General features: G+C 31.8%; 1 protein-coding gene across 1 annotated transcript; it reads left to right on the forward strand.

Annotated features, from left to right (window-relative positions):
* Positions 1-1,951: 1,951 nt before the first annotated feature.
* LOC130452661 (venom serine protease-like) lies at positions 1,952-13,527 on the forward strand. Its single transcript, XM_056792033.1, has 9 exons — positions 1,952-2,100; positions 4,487-4,725; positions 4,796-4,922; positions 6,375-6,502; positions 7,858-8,056; positions 8,267-8,467; positions 10,969-11,139; positions 13,232-13,375; positions 13,454-13,527. Exons 1-9 carry the CDS (start codon positions 2,097-2,099, stop codon positions 13,474-13,476), a joined length of 1,236 nt encoding a protein of 411 aa, XP_056648011.1. The 5' UTR covers positions 1,952-2,096; the 3' UTR covers positions 13,477-13,527.
* Positions 13,528-14,041: the final 514 nt, after the last annotated feature.

Here is a 14,041-nt window from a genome sequence, read left to right on the forward strand (position 1 = left end):
TAACCAGTTCATTGAGTGACTCTCAGTGGTCATCGTTTACAATACAATTAGTGTCCCTATACTCTCTGTACAGGTACAAATGAGCAAACTCGTCCGTGGTAAGTATCAAATGATAAATACTAATAGTAACTATGGACTATCTAAACTGAGAATTTCTACCTTTAGTTTCGTGTATATTTTTTTCTTTTACGGATGCTTTTACTAGAAGTAAATGTGTTTCAACTGGTGCTGTTAATAGCAAAAAACAAACGTTCGAAGAACATCGATGTTGTCGTTGCATTATTTAAAGATGAAATTACAGTATTTTCTTTTATCCCCGTTAAGGAACTTCTAGTTAACTGCATATGAGAAGGTCTAGAGTTAATATTAAGTATAAGTAACTGAGTAACTGGATAATAATTTACATCCAATCAATTTAATATATTCATAAAAGTTTTCGTTGGAATAAATACACTCGTCACGAATACTCTTTGTCTGCGTTCTATTAACTAAAAATGGATGCTTATTAAGAATAGAAGAAGTCTTTGGCAGCCATATATATAAGATATGGCTATTTTTGATGTTGTCATAGAATGGCCAAACGAAAAAACTGTAATTTTTTATAGAAGTTTACCGGAATAACGACTTTCTTTGGAATCAATAGTTGAGAGATTTCAAGGATAACAGGGAAATGTTTCATATTTTTGGAAAATTAGGAAGCAGTATTTTCAACTTTGAAGAAAATAATAAAGAGCCTTTATTAAGAACATAAAACACCTACAAAAACGACTAGTGGACAATTCATAAAGAAACAGATGAAACGTTGTTAATAGGATTGATTATCTTTTCTATTGAGTGTTTATCTAACGTGAGAGGAAATTTTGGAATTAGTACTGAATGTTGGACGCATTTAGTTACGTTTTTATGAATGATTTACTCTATGTTATTTAGACCTCATTCAGAAAGAGCGAACTGGCCGCGTATCTTTTATTTTTCGGTGACGGATTCAGTCAGTCGTTGAACGTTGAACGAATCGGTAACTAATCAATTAATATAGTAAATCACCAATAAGTATCTTCTTTTTCTTCGGAATCATCTGTATCTTATTAAAACCAATTCTTCCTAAGCTCTGCGCCCTAAAGTGCTATTAGCACAGTCAGGTGATTCCAAATGGATACAAACAAGTCATTACCAGTATCTCTCAGAGTCCGGAGTAGTGAACGCGAATTACTCCCAATTATTCGCCAACTCGCATAGAGACTTATGCGTAAGGATTCGCGGCAATTTCGCCCTTTCTGGACACACAGTCTTAAGTCATAATAAACTTGATGGTGTAATTGGTTAGGTTACCCGAAAACTGTTGTATGCTACTTGGTGCCAATTGTTGCCTTGATGTAATGACCGCTTTATTATTAGCATTAACTAATATATGTCAGACAAGATATAACCAATATAATTTAATAATTATTTTTATTATTGTAGATTATTGATAGTTTTCTCGTTGATAAACATATTCGGTTATGAAAATTTTTTTCTAAGAAAATAACAAACATGGTTTAAAATAATATTTTGTGAAAAATATTTAATGGAATCTTAAACAGTTTCATTGAGCTTATCTTTCAGTCCGATAAACATACATAAACATATTTGATTTAGTTAACGTCATAACTACATCGCATCTGACAATTTCACGTAATCTCATCTGTCAGCAAAAACAATGTTGAAAACATTGTTTGGAAGTAGGTAATTATATCCACAATAAGTATAATAAAAAAATAATTCTAAAAAAAATCTTTTATTGAATCAGTTTTTTGTAAATTCGTTTCTGTTAAATATAAATATTTAGTTTCGATTTATAAGTCATTCACATTATTTTCTAAGGTTAGTTTTGGCGGACAAATTTAAAAAAAAATGATTGGGGAAGACACATAAGTATTTTACAAGTTTCCAAATTAGTGTCAATTGTTAATTATGCCAGCTCTGATCCATTACGCTAGTTTGAAGATAAAAAATGTATTAATAAATTTAAGTGAAGTAATTAGTAAAGTAGGTATTGCTATATAAGATTGTAGGGCAATAATGAAAAATAGTTTTGTTGTTGAAGAAAAAAAGTGAACATGGGTAAGTTTCGATCTATTACTTTAGATCACTAAATATATCATTCAAATTATTAAAATATATAAATAAATGATTTGGGGAAATGTTACATTTATCTGGGATGAAAAATTGGATTCTAGGAATTAAAAGTGCGACCTCTATCAATCATTAGTGAGTTATTAACAATAACAATAAAATACCAATCACCCAATTGGTATTTTATAAAGAATACTAATTCGCTTACAATTTATTTACTATACATCGGAGTATCTACAAAGTTTCCGACTTCGACCTAAAGTTATCAGCACTTATCAAAATAATTGGGGAATATATTTGAGCAAATATTGGGATATGTTAAAAGACAATACGCCTACGCAAAGAAAAAGGAGCTGCACATTGTATACGGAGATACTAGACGTTCATAAATGTCAAAGATAGTTCAACTTGTTGAGAAAATGTAATAACGCACACAATAATCGCACTTGTACGTGCTTTTGACGTCGAATTTCACCAACATTCTACGCTCTGAACGTCAAAAGCATAAACTCACTTTTCTAGTGTAGTTTGTAGTTGCAGATACCCTGAAAAATGACTTCTCTGAATGAAAGGCCGATAGAATTTGTACGAATATAAATAGGGAATTATTTTCCCATTTGAAAATTCCAAGTATTCGGAACGCCAAAAAAAACGCCTATTTAGGCAACTATTATGTAGAAAGACTCAAAAGTTTAGAGCATCACTGGATTGAGTATATATGTTCCGCTCGAAGACCGAAAAGGGCCAGTGACCGTTTAAAACAGCCACAACGCGTTCTGTGCGCCTTGCGTTTGCCAGAAAGCGTTGTGGTTGTTCTGATAAAGCCGGAACCCGAATGAAATTATTTTAGGTTTAGAAGACGTCAGCTCACGTAATATAATGCTGCTTATTAATAATCATTTGGTAACAAAGTAGTACAACACTCATTATTTGAATAAATGTTTAATGACAAAGTTTTTATATATGTGTTATATCCATGTAGTCAATAGTTTATATAATTAACCTAACCTAACCTAACCTAACTTAACTTTTTTTTTTTGCCCAGAGGTAGGGTGGAAGCTTATGCCTTCCTCACAACGGACGGGTGCAAATGCTGTGAGTTTGTGTGGGACTCTCACCCACTAAACCACCCTCCTCAATCCTCGGGAGTGTCGTACGCTGGGAGGACAAAACCTAACCTAACCTAACCTAACCTAACTGCGTCAAACATAAAGTTCAATGCAATTCAAAACTACACAACAATTCCTCATCCAAAAACAAATAGGTGGATATGCAGCGAAGATTGATTTTCTATTAAAATGGACTGTCAATAATTTATATTAACTATTGACTTTACATATAAAAGCGTGATTATTAATAAGTAGCATTATATTACGTGGGCTGACGTCTTCTAAATTTAAAATAATTTCATTCAGGTTCTGACTATATCAGAACAGCCACAACGCGTTGTTTGACAAACGCAAAGCGCACAGAACGCGTTGTGGCTGATTTAAATGGCTACTGGCCGTTTTCGGTCTTTGAGTGTAGCATATACACTTTTGAAATATGAAAAATGAAAATGATTATAAAAAAGTATACCTTGTTTCTTTGTTAGGTGGAGATCTTCTCAGATGCTGATCCCTTATCTTATTTCATTGTTTAGTTTTATATTCGGAGGAAAAGTCTGCAAATTGAAATAAATATTTTTGTTTTGTTAAATTTTTGCCTCTTGGTGAAATGCCTCTGAAATGCTGAAAGATCTTGGTAGTAATTTAGATTCTTGTATTTAAAAACTTCGTTTTTAGCTGTACAGTTTCATTATACTCTTAGCACACAAAAGTGCCAAAAAAAACATAATGTAACTTATGAGCAAATAACTACTTATAATACGAACGCGATTAGCTTCTGGTTCTGTATATTTTGTACAAGACCGTTCATAAAAAAATTGTAACTTGCTACTCTGTCAGGATTAGGTTCTTCCTTCCATGACTATCTATAATTATTTTTATTTTTTGTCCTTAACGTATGTTTGGAACAAAAATTTGTCTTCTCTTATTAGTGCTGAAGTCCTCCTTGGATAGATAATAACTTTTCCCGATCCTTTTCGTCAATATAATTCGTCATTTTGGAAACGTAGAGTTTGGAAATACTTAAATGTGTTCACTTTCTCCATTCATTACAATCGACTAAAATCACTAAACAATTTCAAAGATAACTTTTGTAACATAACATAAAAACAATATATGATAAATAAGGGAGGCTTTTAAGACTAAACAAATTACAAATGAACAACTTAATTTAGGAAAAGAGCCTTGGAATTATGCTTACTACACAAATTATCCAGTCAAATTTTAAATAGTTCCATTTTTTACTAAATTATATTTTATTTTTGTAGGTCTTAACGGCGTCTTGCTCATTAATATATTATCAGTTTTAAACTTCTTAACGTTGAAAACGGTTGCTGTTGATCCTAATTGTGATTATTCCCAATACTTGACCGTGAAAACCAAATACTACATTTATAACAAGGAGTATCCTTCAAAATATACTATAAATACGAATTGCTTGTGGACCGGCCAAAGTCAGCCTGGAACTAGAATTGTCGTTTCGTGTGAAGATGTAGATTTGCCCAGTGTAAGTACGACATTTAAGATATAGTTTAGCAAAAATGTGGTATAATTACGATATTTAATCACTTTTCCAGACTAAAAACTGCAGTGGAGATAAATTGCGAATATCTTTAAGTGGCGATGTAAATTTCGCTGATTCAAGAAATTACTGCGGAACTGGATCATTTTCTTTGATTTCAAATGCAAATTTAGTTGCTATCGGTAAGAATTCTCATTATCTTTATAGAATATAGAAAAGTAGCAAAAAATTTTAATACGTGATTTGAATTACAATCTTTTACGAATTCACCTTCAAGCTGATTTTCATTAACATTTACGGCATTTATTATTATCCTTCCTTCAAATTAATTAATGCATCACAAAATTTGATAAATTAATTTCTTGCATCGTTGGTGATATGCATACTGGACACACTATAAACTTCAGACTGTCAAAATAATATATTATAAAAAAACCACACTTTGTGAAGGTGCACTAAAAAGTAAGAAATAGAGACAGGATAGGGGTTGTGGCGGACAAAGTTGGTACGTATGACGTCAAAAATTGATAATAAAAGAGTTGAGAAAAGAATTTAAAATTAACAACAATACCAAAAGTGTGAGCGCTTTATGAGAAGATATAACACAACATAAACTATTCTTGGAAGATAGAAAATTTAAATAAAATTCAGAAGCCCATGCTTTTGAGATAGTTAAAATATATTTTTTGTTAACTCTATTATTTCTGACGACATACGTACCAACCATGTTCCGCCATGACTCCTATCCTGCCTTTGTTTTTTACTTCTTCGTCCAGTTTTAAATTTGTTAATATTATTTTCTACTTTTCAATCTTGTAATTGTATTAGTAAATTTGGTAATCAATATTTTAAATACTTTCCATGTTCTATTAATTGTGGTAAACTTCTAAAATCACATTGCAATAACTATCTGAGAGTACTATATTAATTTGGTCATGTCATGTCCGTCATTTGTCTGTAAACGTTACAAAACTGGTGCTTGACAATTGGTCAAGATCTTTACAGCATGTTTTGCGAGCACGGTCTTACATACAGGTCTGGAAACGAGCGCTAAATTACCTCACTCTATTGCCGCCAGGTCGGCGTTGTAATCAAGAGATGGTGTCAAATTGTATTAACATAATAATAGTTGTAAACATGTTGTTACCATTTTTATTTTTGTCTCACGTGTAACCGTGCCTTACCCACGTCCATCTCTGGGATCTCTAGATAGCAGCACCCACCATGGCTATTTTAAGCACTTAGAATCTGGACAGCAAGAGAACCAAGCCGCTATATAAAATCGTGCTTTGTTTCTAGACCTACAAGTATGTAAGACCGTGTTGCGAGCGACGAACCGACCGTGGTCGACTTTATCATGACATACAAGACTTGGTAAATTTTTTTGGTAACTCAGTCCACTCTTATTAGTGACTTAGTCATATCAACTCCAAATAGCTAATTCCTGACTTGGTCATTTTCGGTTGTAAGCTAAAGATAAATCAACAGGAGTATTTTCTAAAAATTACTTAACGTCCTCTTTGTACTTAATCGATTTTTCATAATGACAATTTTGACATCTATGGCGATCCATTCTCTTGACTTCGATTACAGAATATTTATTCTAAAACGTATATTAATGTGTTGTTCAATAGGTTTGGTGTCCAGCAGCATAAGTGCAGGTGGTAGATTTGTTTGTTCTCTAACCGCTATACAGAATTTTGAACCTCCATCAACTACTAGTCCTCCAACTAGTACGTGCGATTGTGGATGGAAAAGAGGTGTAAGTAATTGGACAACAATAAATTTCTCAATGATACTACTACTGCGATATTTTAGTAAACAACTAAATTAAGTAACTAACTTGTTGTTATTATCTATTGTCTAAATTTATAGTAATTCTAACAAATAATCCATTTATACACGCATTTTTATGGGATGGATTATGTTTTATGTTATGTTTTAAGTGAAATCGATATTGCTTCGATTTTCAAACAAATACTTTTCGAACTAAATTTATGTGAATCAAATGGTTAACAATATACTTAAAAAAAATTCGTGGAGATCAAAAATTGAGATCGATAGTACTACTGCGGTTAATTGCTGTGTAAATTAATACCAATAGATAAAATATATTTTGAAAAAACATGTGCGTATCCATCTTGATCAATGCATTTACGGCAACGTTTTTCAACGGAGAAGCAGGTCCGCCGAAGCATGTCAAGCTGTCTGTGAAGGGTTCCAAATTCTTCTTCAATTGAAGTTCGTAGGTCGGGAAGGGTGCGTTATCTTCTTGCAGCGGTTCTTGAGAAGACTCCACAGGAAAAAATCACATGGTGTCAGGTCATATGACCGTGCGGGCCACTCAATCAATCTTCGTCTGCCTGTCCACTCTCCAATATGAACATTAAGGTACTTCCGCAAACATAACGCATAGTGTGCCCGATTTTTCCAGAGCGTTGTCTGAGTTGTACCGACCTCTGTATGATAGTCGGCTAGACCTAGTTTAAATGCTAAATGCTTTACGAGCATTTAATTTCCTTAAACGAATAAAATGCAAATCTAAAATATATTCATAATACAACCATTGATGGATAATCATAATCATACTAACTTGGATTCAGAATTTCCCGAATTTCATCAGAAGTTGATAAATTTTTCTATGATCTGCAAATGCATTAATTATTTGTGTTAATTAAATAACTGGAAATTTTGCATGGTTATTACGAATTTTTTATTGTTTCGAAACTCCATTTGTGAAGATATCTATTGGGAACATGAGAGTATTTAAAAAAAAATCCTATCCAATATTTGCAATGTTCATGCCGATAGAATTTGATTTGTATTTTAACCAATTACAAAGTGAAATAATATTTTCACTACTATTTCAAGAGACAAATGAAACAATTTTTGGTTTTATGGCGTGTTATTGAGGTCTCTAAAGCAAGTAGTTCTGAAATATTAGTAATTTTATTTGATTCTTTCTGCCAAATGAATTATTAAAATGTTGATATTTATAATACACTTGACTTTTCTCGTTGCCTTTTAAAACATATGATTTAAGTACTTTAAATAAGATATTGTTCATGTAGCTACTACTGAAGAAAGTGTAAAAAGTACAATATATATTATTTCCAGACTAAAATAGTGGGAGGCGTTCCAACTCTCGTGAACGAGTATCCTGCAATGGCGGGAATAGTAAATGCTGCTGTTAGCGAAGTTATTTGCGGATCCACGATCATTTCCAATAGATACGTGATAACTGCGGCGCACTGCATGAGAAATGTCAAACTAGAAAATATGGGAGTTCTTGTCGGAGATTGGGATCTTTCTTCGGGTAAATTCGAGTTTAAATCCATATACGAATAAATTAGCTAACAAACATCCTATCTACATATACAAACAAGAGCTTATATTCAATTATTTTGCTTTGAATCGAGAGCCTATATATGTGAACTTCTAAGATTATCCTCATTTCACTTACTTGTGTCTAAATTCACATATCAAAGATATTGTAATTATTAACAAAATATTTATTATTCCACAGGCACTGATACTTCAGCTTCATCTCTTTATCGAGCAGAAAATTATTGGGAACATCCTTATTTCGATCCAGACACCCAAACAAATGACTTGGCGATTGTAAAAACCATGAAAAATATTGAATTTTCTTTGTATGTAGGACCAATTTGTTTGCCGTTCCTTTATACATTTGATACATTTGCCTTTGATAATGTTACAATATTAGGTGAGTAATTTATTTTTTTCACAAACATTCAACCATGTTTTAAAAACTTTTTTGCTAAATCATTTGCTTTCTTAATCCCTTGTGTACCCTTGTTGTTGTCCTTGCTTCGTTCATACAGTATTTCTAAAAATTCTATGATCAACTGAGATTTGATTATTTGCGACTTGATCGCTACTTGACTGCTTGAATGTCTGATAGGATTGTTAAAACTTTTCTTCGATAGTTCCTTTCCAACATCCAGAAGTTCAATCCAGATGGGATCTTATTGATTCGAGTGATGTGGTTCATAGGCTATATACACCGTTAGTATTAAACATTGGAATATAGGTGGACAAACATAATCTGGAATGAAATATGATAACCATTTACTCTATAGAATTATGTACTTTTATTTCTACTTTGATGCAAGAAATGCAACGCTCAAAATGAAGCACCTATTTAACATAGAATTCATTCAAATATATGGAAAATGTATCTAAAGTACCTATATTAGAGGAGAAAACTATATATGTCCATTTGTCCATTTGTATGTCCAGGTATTGAGCTGTCAGAGATGTTATAGAATGTATTGGAAAGCTTCAAATATCATTTATCTCTCATTTTATCAGCGCATTTTAAGCGTTTACTTTTACAGTAGTTACCAAACTGGTGGTCAGTCACTTTATCAGCGCATCTCAAACGTTTACCTTTACAGAAGTTACCAAACTGGTGTTCAATCACTTTATCAACGCATTTTAAACGTTTACCTTTACAGTAGTTACCAAACTGGTGGTCAATCACTTTATCAGCGCATCTCAAACGTTTACCTTTACAGAAGTTACCAACTGGTGTTCAATCACTTTATCAACGCATTTTAAACGTTTACCTTTACAGTAGTTACCGAACTGGTGGTCAATCACTTTATCAGTGCATGTTAAACGTTTACATTTACAGAAGTTACCTAACTCGTATTCACTCTCTTTATCAGCGCATTTTAAACGTTTACCTTTACAGTAGTTACCCAACTTGTGGTCAATCACTTTATCAGCGCATCTCAAACGTTTATCTTTACAGAAGTTACCAAACTGCTGTTCAATCACTTTATCAACACATTTTAAACGTTTACCTTTACAGAAGTTACCAAATGGTGACAATGTGTTTAGTATCGTATATCCATTTTCGATTTATCTTCAAAAACAATGTCTGATCTGCTGGTCGAAGAAAAAATACGAAATCTTCTAGCAATTTCCTGCTTAACGTGGAGAACAAAATTATATACCAGGATCAGAATAGGTTTTTGAAAAAGCTGCTGAGTGTACATAGAATGTTTAAGGCGTTTACGACCAAACAACCACGTCTTCTAAAAGTATGATATCTTGAAACTTTTACTGTTTTTCACATTTTCTTAATACCTCGGATTTGCACGTAGTGATTAACAATGTGCACACAATTTAATTGAATCAATATCAAACTTTACGTTTACAAATATAGACATGGGCAAAGTCGTATTACAAGATTCCTTTTATTTCGTTCCCAAGGTGTATCCAAAAAAATTATTTCATCAAACATGTTTTCATGCGACAGAAAAAGATTTTATCTAGTTATTTAAGTGATAATTTTTTACAAAAGTAATAATCTTTGCTTAACTAATGTCTTCTAGTAAAGATTTGTAATTAATTTTACAGATCAGAATATGTTAGAAGCAGATGTTAGAATAAGTAGTACAGTAGAGTAGTAAAACAGAAAGTTAGTTCTTCTTCTTATTCTGTCTCAAGTAGTTTTCAATAATTTTTAATTTCTTTCTACTGAAACTATTCTCACATATATCTACCAAGTTATTTGTAATTATATATTGAATCATCTGTTTAAAGTTTGGGAAATTAAGGGCTAAAGTTCTTCGCGAAGCAAACTCATTCTAGGGCTGCTTTATGCATTTAGAAATAGTATACCTAAACCATTGAAAAGCTCGTTATTTGGAAAATATTCCTAATTATTCATGTTTTGATAAGGCAAAAAATTATTGGAATATTCCAAAAAAGTACATCACACAGTATTTTCAATAACTTTTAAATGACGCAGATAATTAGGAACAATTTCATAAGTAGTAAAAGTAAACGAAGATAATATATTTGTCTTATGATTAGTCTCGGAAGATATCATTTATAATGAAACAATAAAATTATTACGGGCGAAGCTCAAAAAATAATCGGGGAAAGGAAAAACTTTCTTAAAAATGACTCACACAATCGAGACACATGCGCAACGTTTGCATAAACGAAAGGCTACTATGGGAGTTATGTTTTGTATTATCTATTTCAAGTGTAGAAATAACTGCATTTTTCTTTTGTTCTTTCTTTTTAATTGCAAGTGCCGGGCTGTGGGCGAGAACCTATTTCGCCTACGACTAGCTACGCCACTCATCAATTTTTCCCTAAACAATATTTTAATCCTATTGACATCAATTTATTATTAACATTATGTGTAGAATATTGAGTTGGAATGATGTTACTTTTATTTTAAAGGTTGGGGCCAGGAATTTTTCAACGGACCGTCATCAGATATATTGCAAAAAGTTGAATTGCAGGTAGTACCCAATTCGGATTGTCAAAGTCAATTACCCGATAATATCATTACCCCAAATCAAATTTGTACCTATGCTCAAAATAAAGATGCTTGTCAAAAAGATTCTGGAGGTAAGATATAAAAGATTCCTTATTAACTGATATTGAATTAGAATAATTAGTTTTTTGTTTCTCTTTACATTGATAAAAAGGAAGAGCAGTTTTGTAATAAAATATATTTGATTATATTAAATATTAAATAAGTAGATTATTATTAAGCCTAATTTTCCATAAATTTGGTTGAATATAAAACTTCATATATCGAAAGATATTAAATTAAAGAACTGTCGCGACTTTATTTCTATCTCTAAGTTGCCAAGACTAGCAAAGACTTAAGCAAAGCGCCAGGGCTGTACCTACATTCACTCGACTTTTTTTTGAGCCCTCACTTGGGCTTAGATTTTACCAGAATAACGAAATACTCGGAATATTATATCAATAATAGACTATATTTTATGGATTTTTTGAAAATCCCGACTTCATCATCAACTTCGGTGATAGGTGCCAACATTTTATCTAAAACGTCTAATAATTCAACCTAACCTAACCTAGCCTCGTATATATATGTTGAAAGATCAGGTGCTAATTTTAATCGACTCTGTAATCTGATCTAATATTTGATTGCGTTGTGTACACATGTCACCTTACCTCACATGTTCATCACAATTGTTTGGATTCGAGCATAGACGTAGGCGTAATAAGAATTAAATAGCAAACAGCAGGAGATCCGACCCCTTCTTCAATCACATTTTGGCTCCCATCGTTAGAGAGTAGAAAGTTTATGCCGGCATCACTAAGCAATTTAGATAGAATGGAATGGAAGTTTTATCACATGTAAATATTTCAAAACACGTATAATTTCTGCAATTAACAGAACATTCGAATGTAAGGATAAGTCACTGTTGGTTTTTGAATTTGTAAGTCACAAGAATAATATACTGAAATTTTGCCTATACTATCCCGGAGTTCCTAAGGACGAGTAGCTTGCACTCTTTACATATACCCGTATAGCTCGGTACATAGTGATTTGAGTTGATCAAGCACAGATAAGTCATCTAGTTCAAGAACACATAGAAAATAGCCGCTAGAAAGTAGGAAGAAAGAAAAAAAACTGATAGTTTTTCTTTCTGTGAAGTAATACGTGAAGATAGATGTAGGCTAGGTTTTAGTTGATATTCGACATCAGTCGAATAAAAACTACTGATGATACATAGAAGTATCTTCTGTTTTTAATAAGGAAGTTTCCATGTAAAATTTGATGTTTCATCATGTTACGGTCTTTATAAAAATATTACTTTACATTGATAACTCTATCAAAATAGAAATCAGTTTTAACCGAATAATTATTTAGGTAAAGTGTGTAAAGTAGCCTTTTGTCGACGAATGAGAAGATTGTCAATCACATGAGTTCAAAAAGGCCTTTACACACGAATTGCATATAATATTTTTTCTGCTAGCGAAAATTCAGAAGTGTATTGGTAATTTGGTAATTTTCCTTATAAAATATATTATATATTTACTAATATTTTGAACATTTTTATCAAGGTTAGAACAAATTAACAAAAGAACATGAATTTGTGTTATTAAATTCAACTCATCTCTTCAGCATGTATAAATGCCATCTAAAATTATTACAACATGTGAGCCTCGTACTCTAGTCACTACACGACAGAGACCTTCATAATACGTTTTTCTCCGCACTAATTTATAATGTATATTTCTTTACGCACTAGTTCTTGAAGAAAAGTTTTACGCACTTCATTTATTATTTCTCAAAAATGAGAGAACGCTATTAATTTTCATGTTGTAGGTTATCAATATCAATATAATTTTGCAACTTATCAATGTCAAGTAATATTTCGATAAAGACCGCAACAGGTCGGAACATCGAATTTTCCTTGGGAACTTCCTTTTATAAATTATAATTTTTGTTAATATTTACAGATTGCTAAATGTAAAAATTGCACTATAGTCTCTCGAGCCAAGAGAGCAACGACTTTTTTATTTGTCTTTTTAAAAAACTAGAATGTATATAAGCCTTTGTGTGAATTTGACCAAATACAGTTTTAAGTAGATAATATCATCGTTAAATACATTTCTACCTCTTTTGTGTTAAAATACTTATGTAATAAGATTGTTACATCATTGTTTGTACAAATTTTAGGACCAGTGATATGGCAAGATCCTGAGACGTTGAGACTGCAACTTATTGGTGTGATTTCTTATGGACTCGGATGTGCAACTTCTAAACCTGGGGTTTGTACTCGAATTACAAATTATTTACCGTGGATTATTCAAGTTACAAATAGTAAGTGTAGATAATTGATTTCTAAACAAATATGAACTCAAGTGAATTGAGACTATTAATTTGTTTCATTTTTTCCAGATACCAGCTACTGTATAAAATAAGGAAATATGTTTTTGAATTTGTTGATTTTTAATAAACATTTTTATGAGTGATTCATTGTTTTTTCTACCAACAAACTGAGCGATAAATTTTTGGATTTGTGAAAAAATTGTATTTCAAATTATTAGCTATTGGAGACACCAGAAACGGATTTTATATAAGTTTTGTTGCAGCCACGAAATAAAACAATTCAAGAGTTATTATAAAAATTAAAATAGCAGTTTTTTTCAACTGTGGAGACCGTGGAGACGATTATAATGGAACTCTAAAATTTGACGAATGCGGATGCCTTTGATATTGCCTTTGATCTTTTCTTTTATAAACAGCAACAAGAATTTATACTTAAAGCCATCACAAATCTTGATTGTTTCCCAGACGACATTAAAGTTATTCCATCTTGGTGTTTCGTTGCCACGTTCCTAATAAGAAACCACTTACACACACACACACACACACACATATATATATATATATATATATATATATATATATATATATATATATATATATATATATATATATATATGAATGGTAAAGAAGTCTTTGTCAGCTATATTATTATTATAT

The sequence above is a fragment of the Diorhabda sublineata genome, chromosome 1 (genome assembly GCF_026230105.1).
Source record: "Diorhabda sublineata isolate icDioSubl1.1 chromosome 1, icDioSubl1.1, whole genome shotgun sequence".
Taxonomy (NCBI): domain Eukaryota; kingdom Metazoa; phylum Arthropoda; class Insecta; order Coleoptera; family Chrysomelidae; genus Diorhabda; species Diorhabda sublineata.

What these genes read in the sequence shown, in the direction of transcription:
- LOC130452661 (XM_056792033.1), top strand. An exon ending in TGCAAATTTAGTTGCTATCG is followed by an intron (nt 4,923 to 6,374) that starts GTAAGAATTCTC and finishes GTTGTTCAATAG; the next exon opens with GTTTGGTGTCCAGCAGCATA. An exon ending in ATTGTGGATGGAAAAGAGGT is followed by an intron (nt 6,503 to 7,857) that starts GTAAGTAATTGG and finishes TATTATTTCCAG; the next exon opens with ACTAAAATAGTGGGAGGCGT.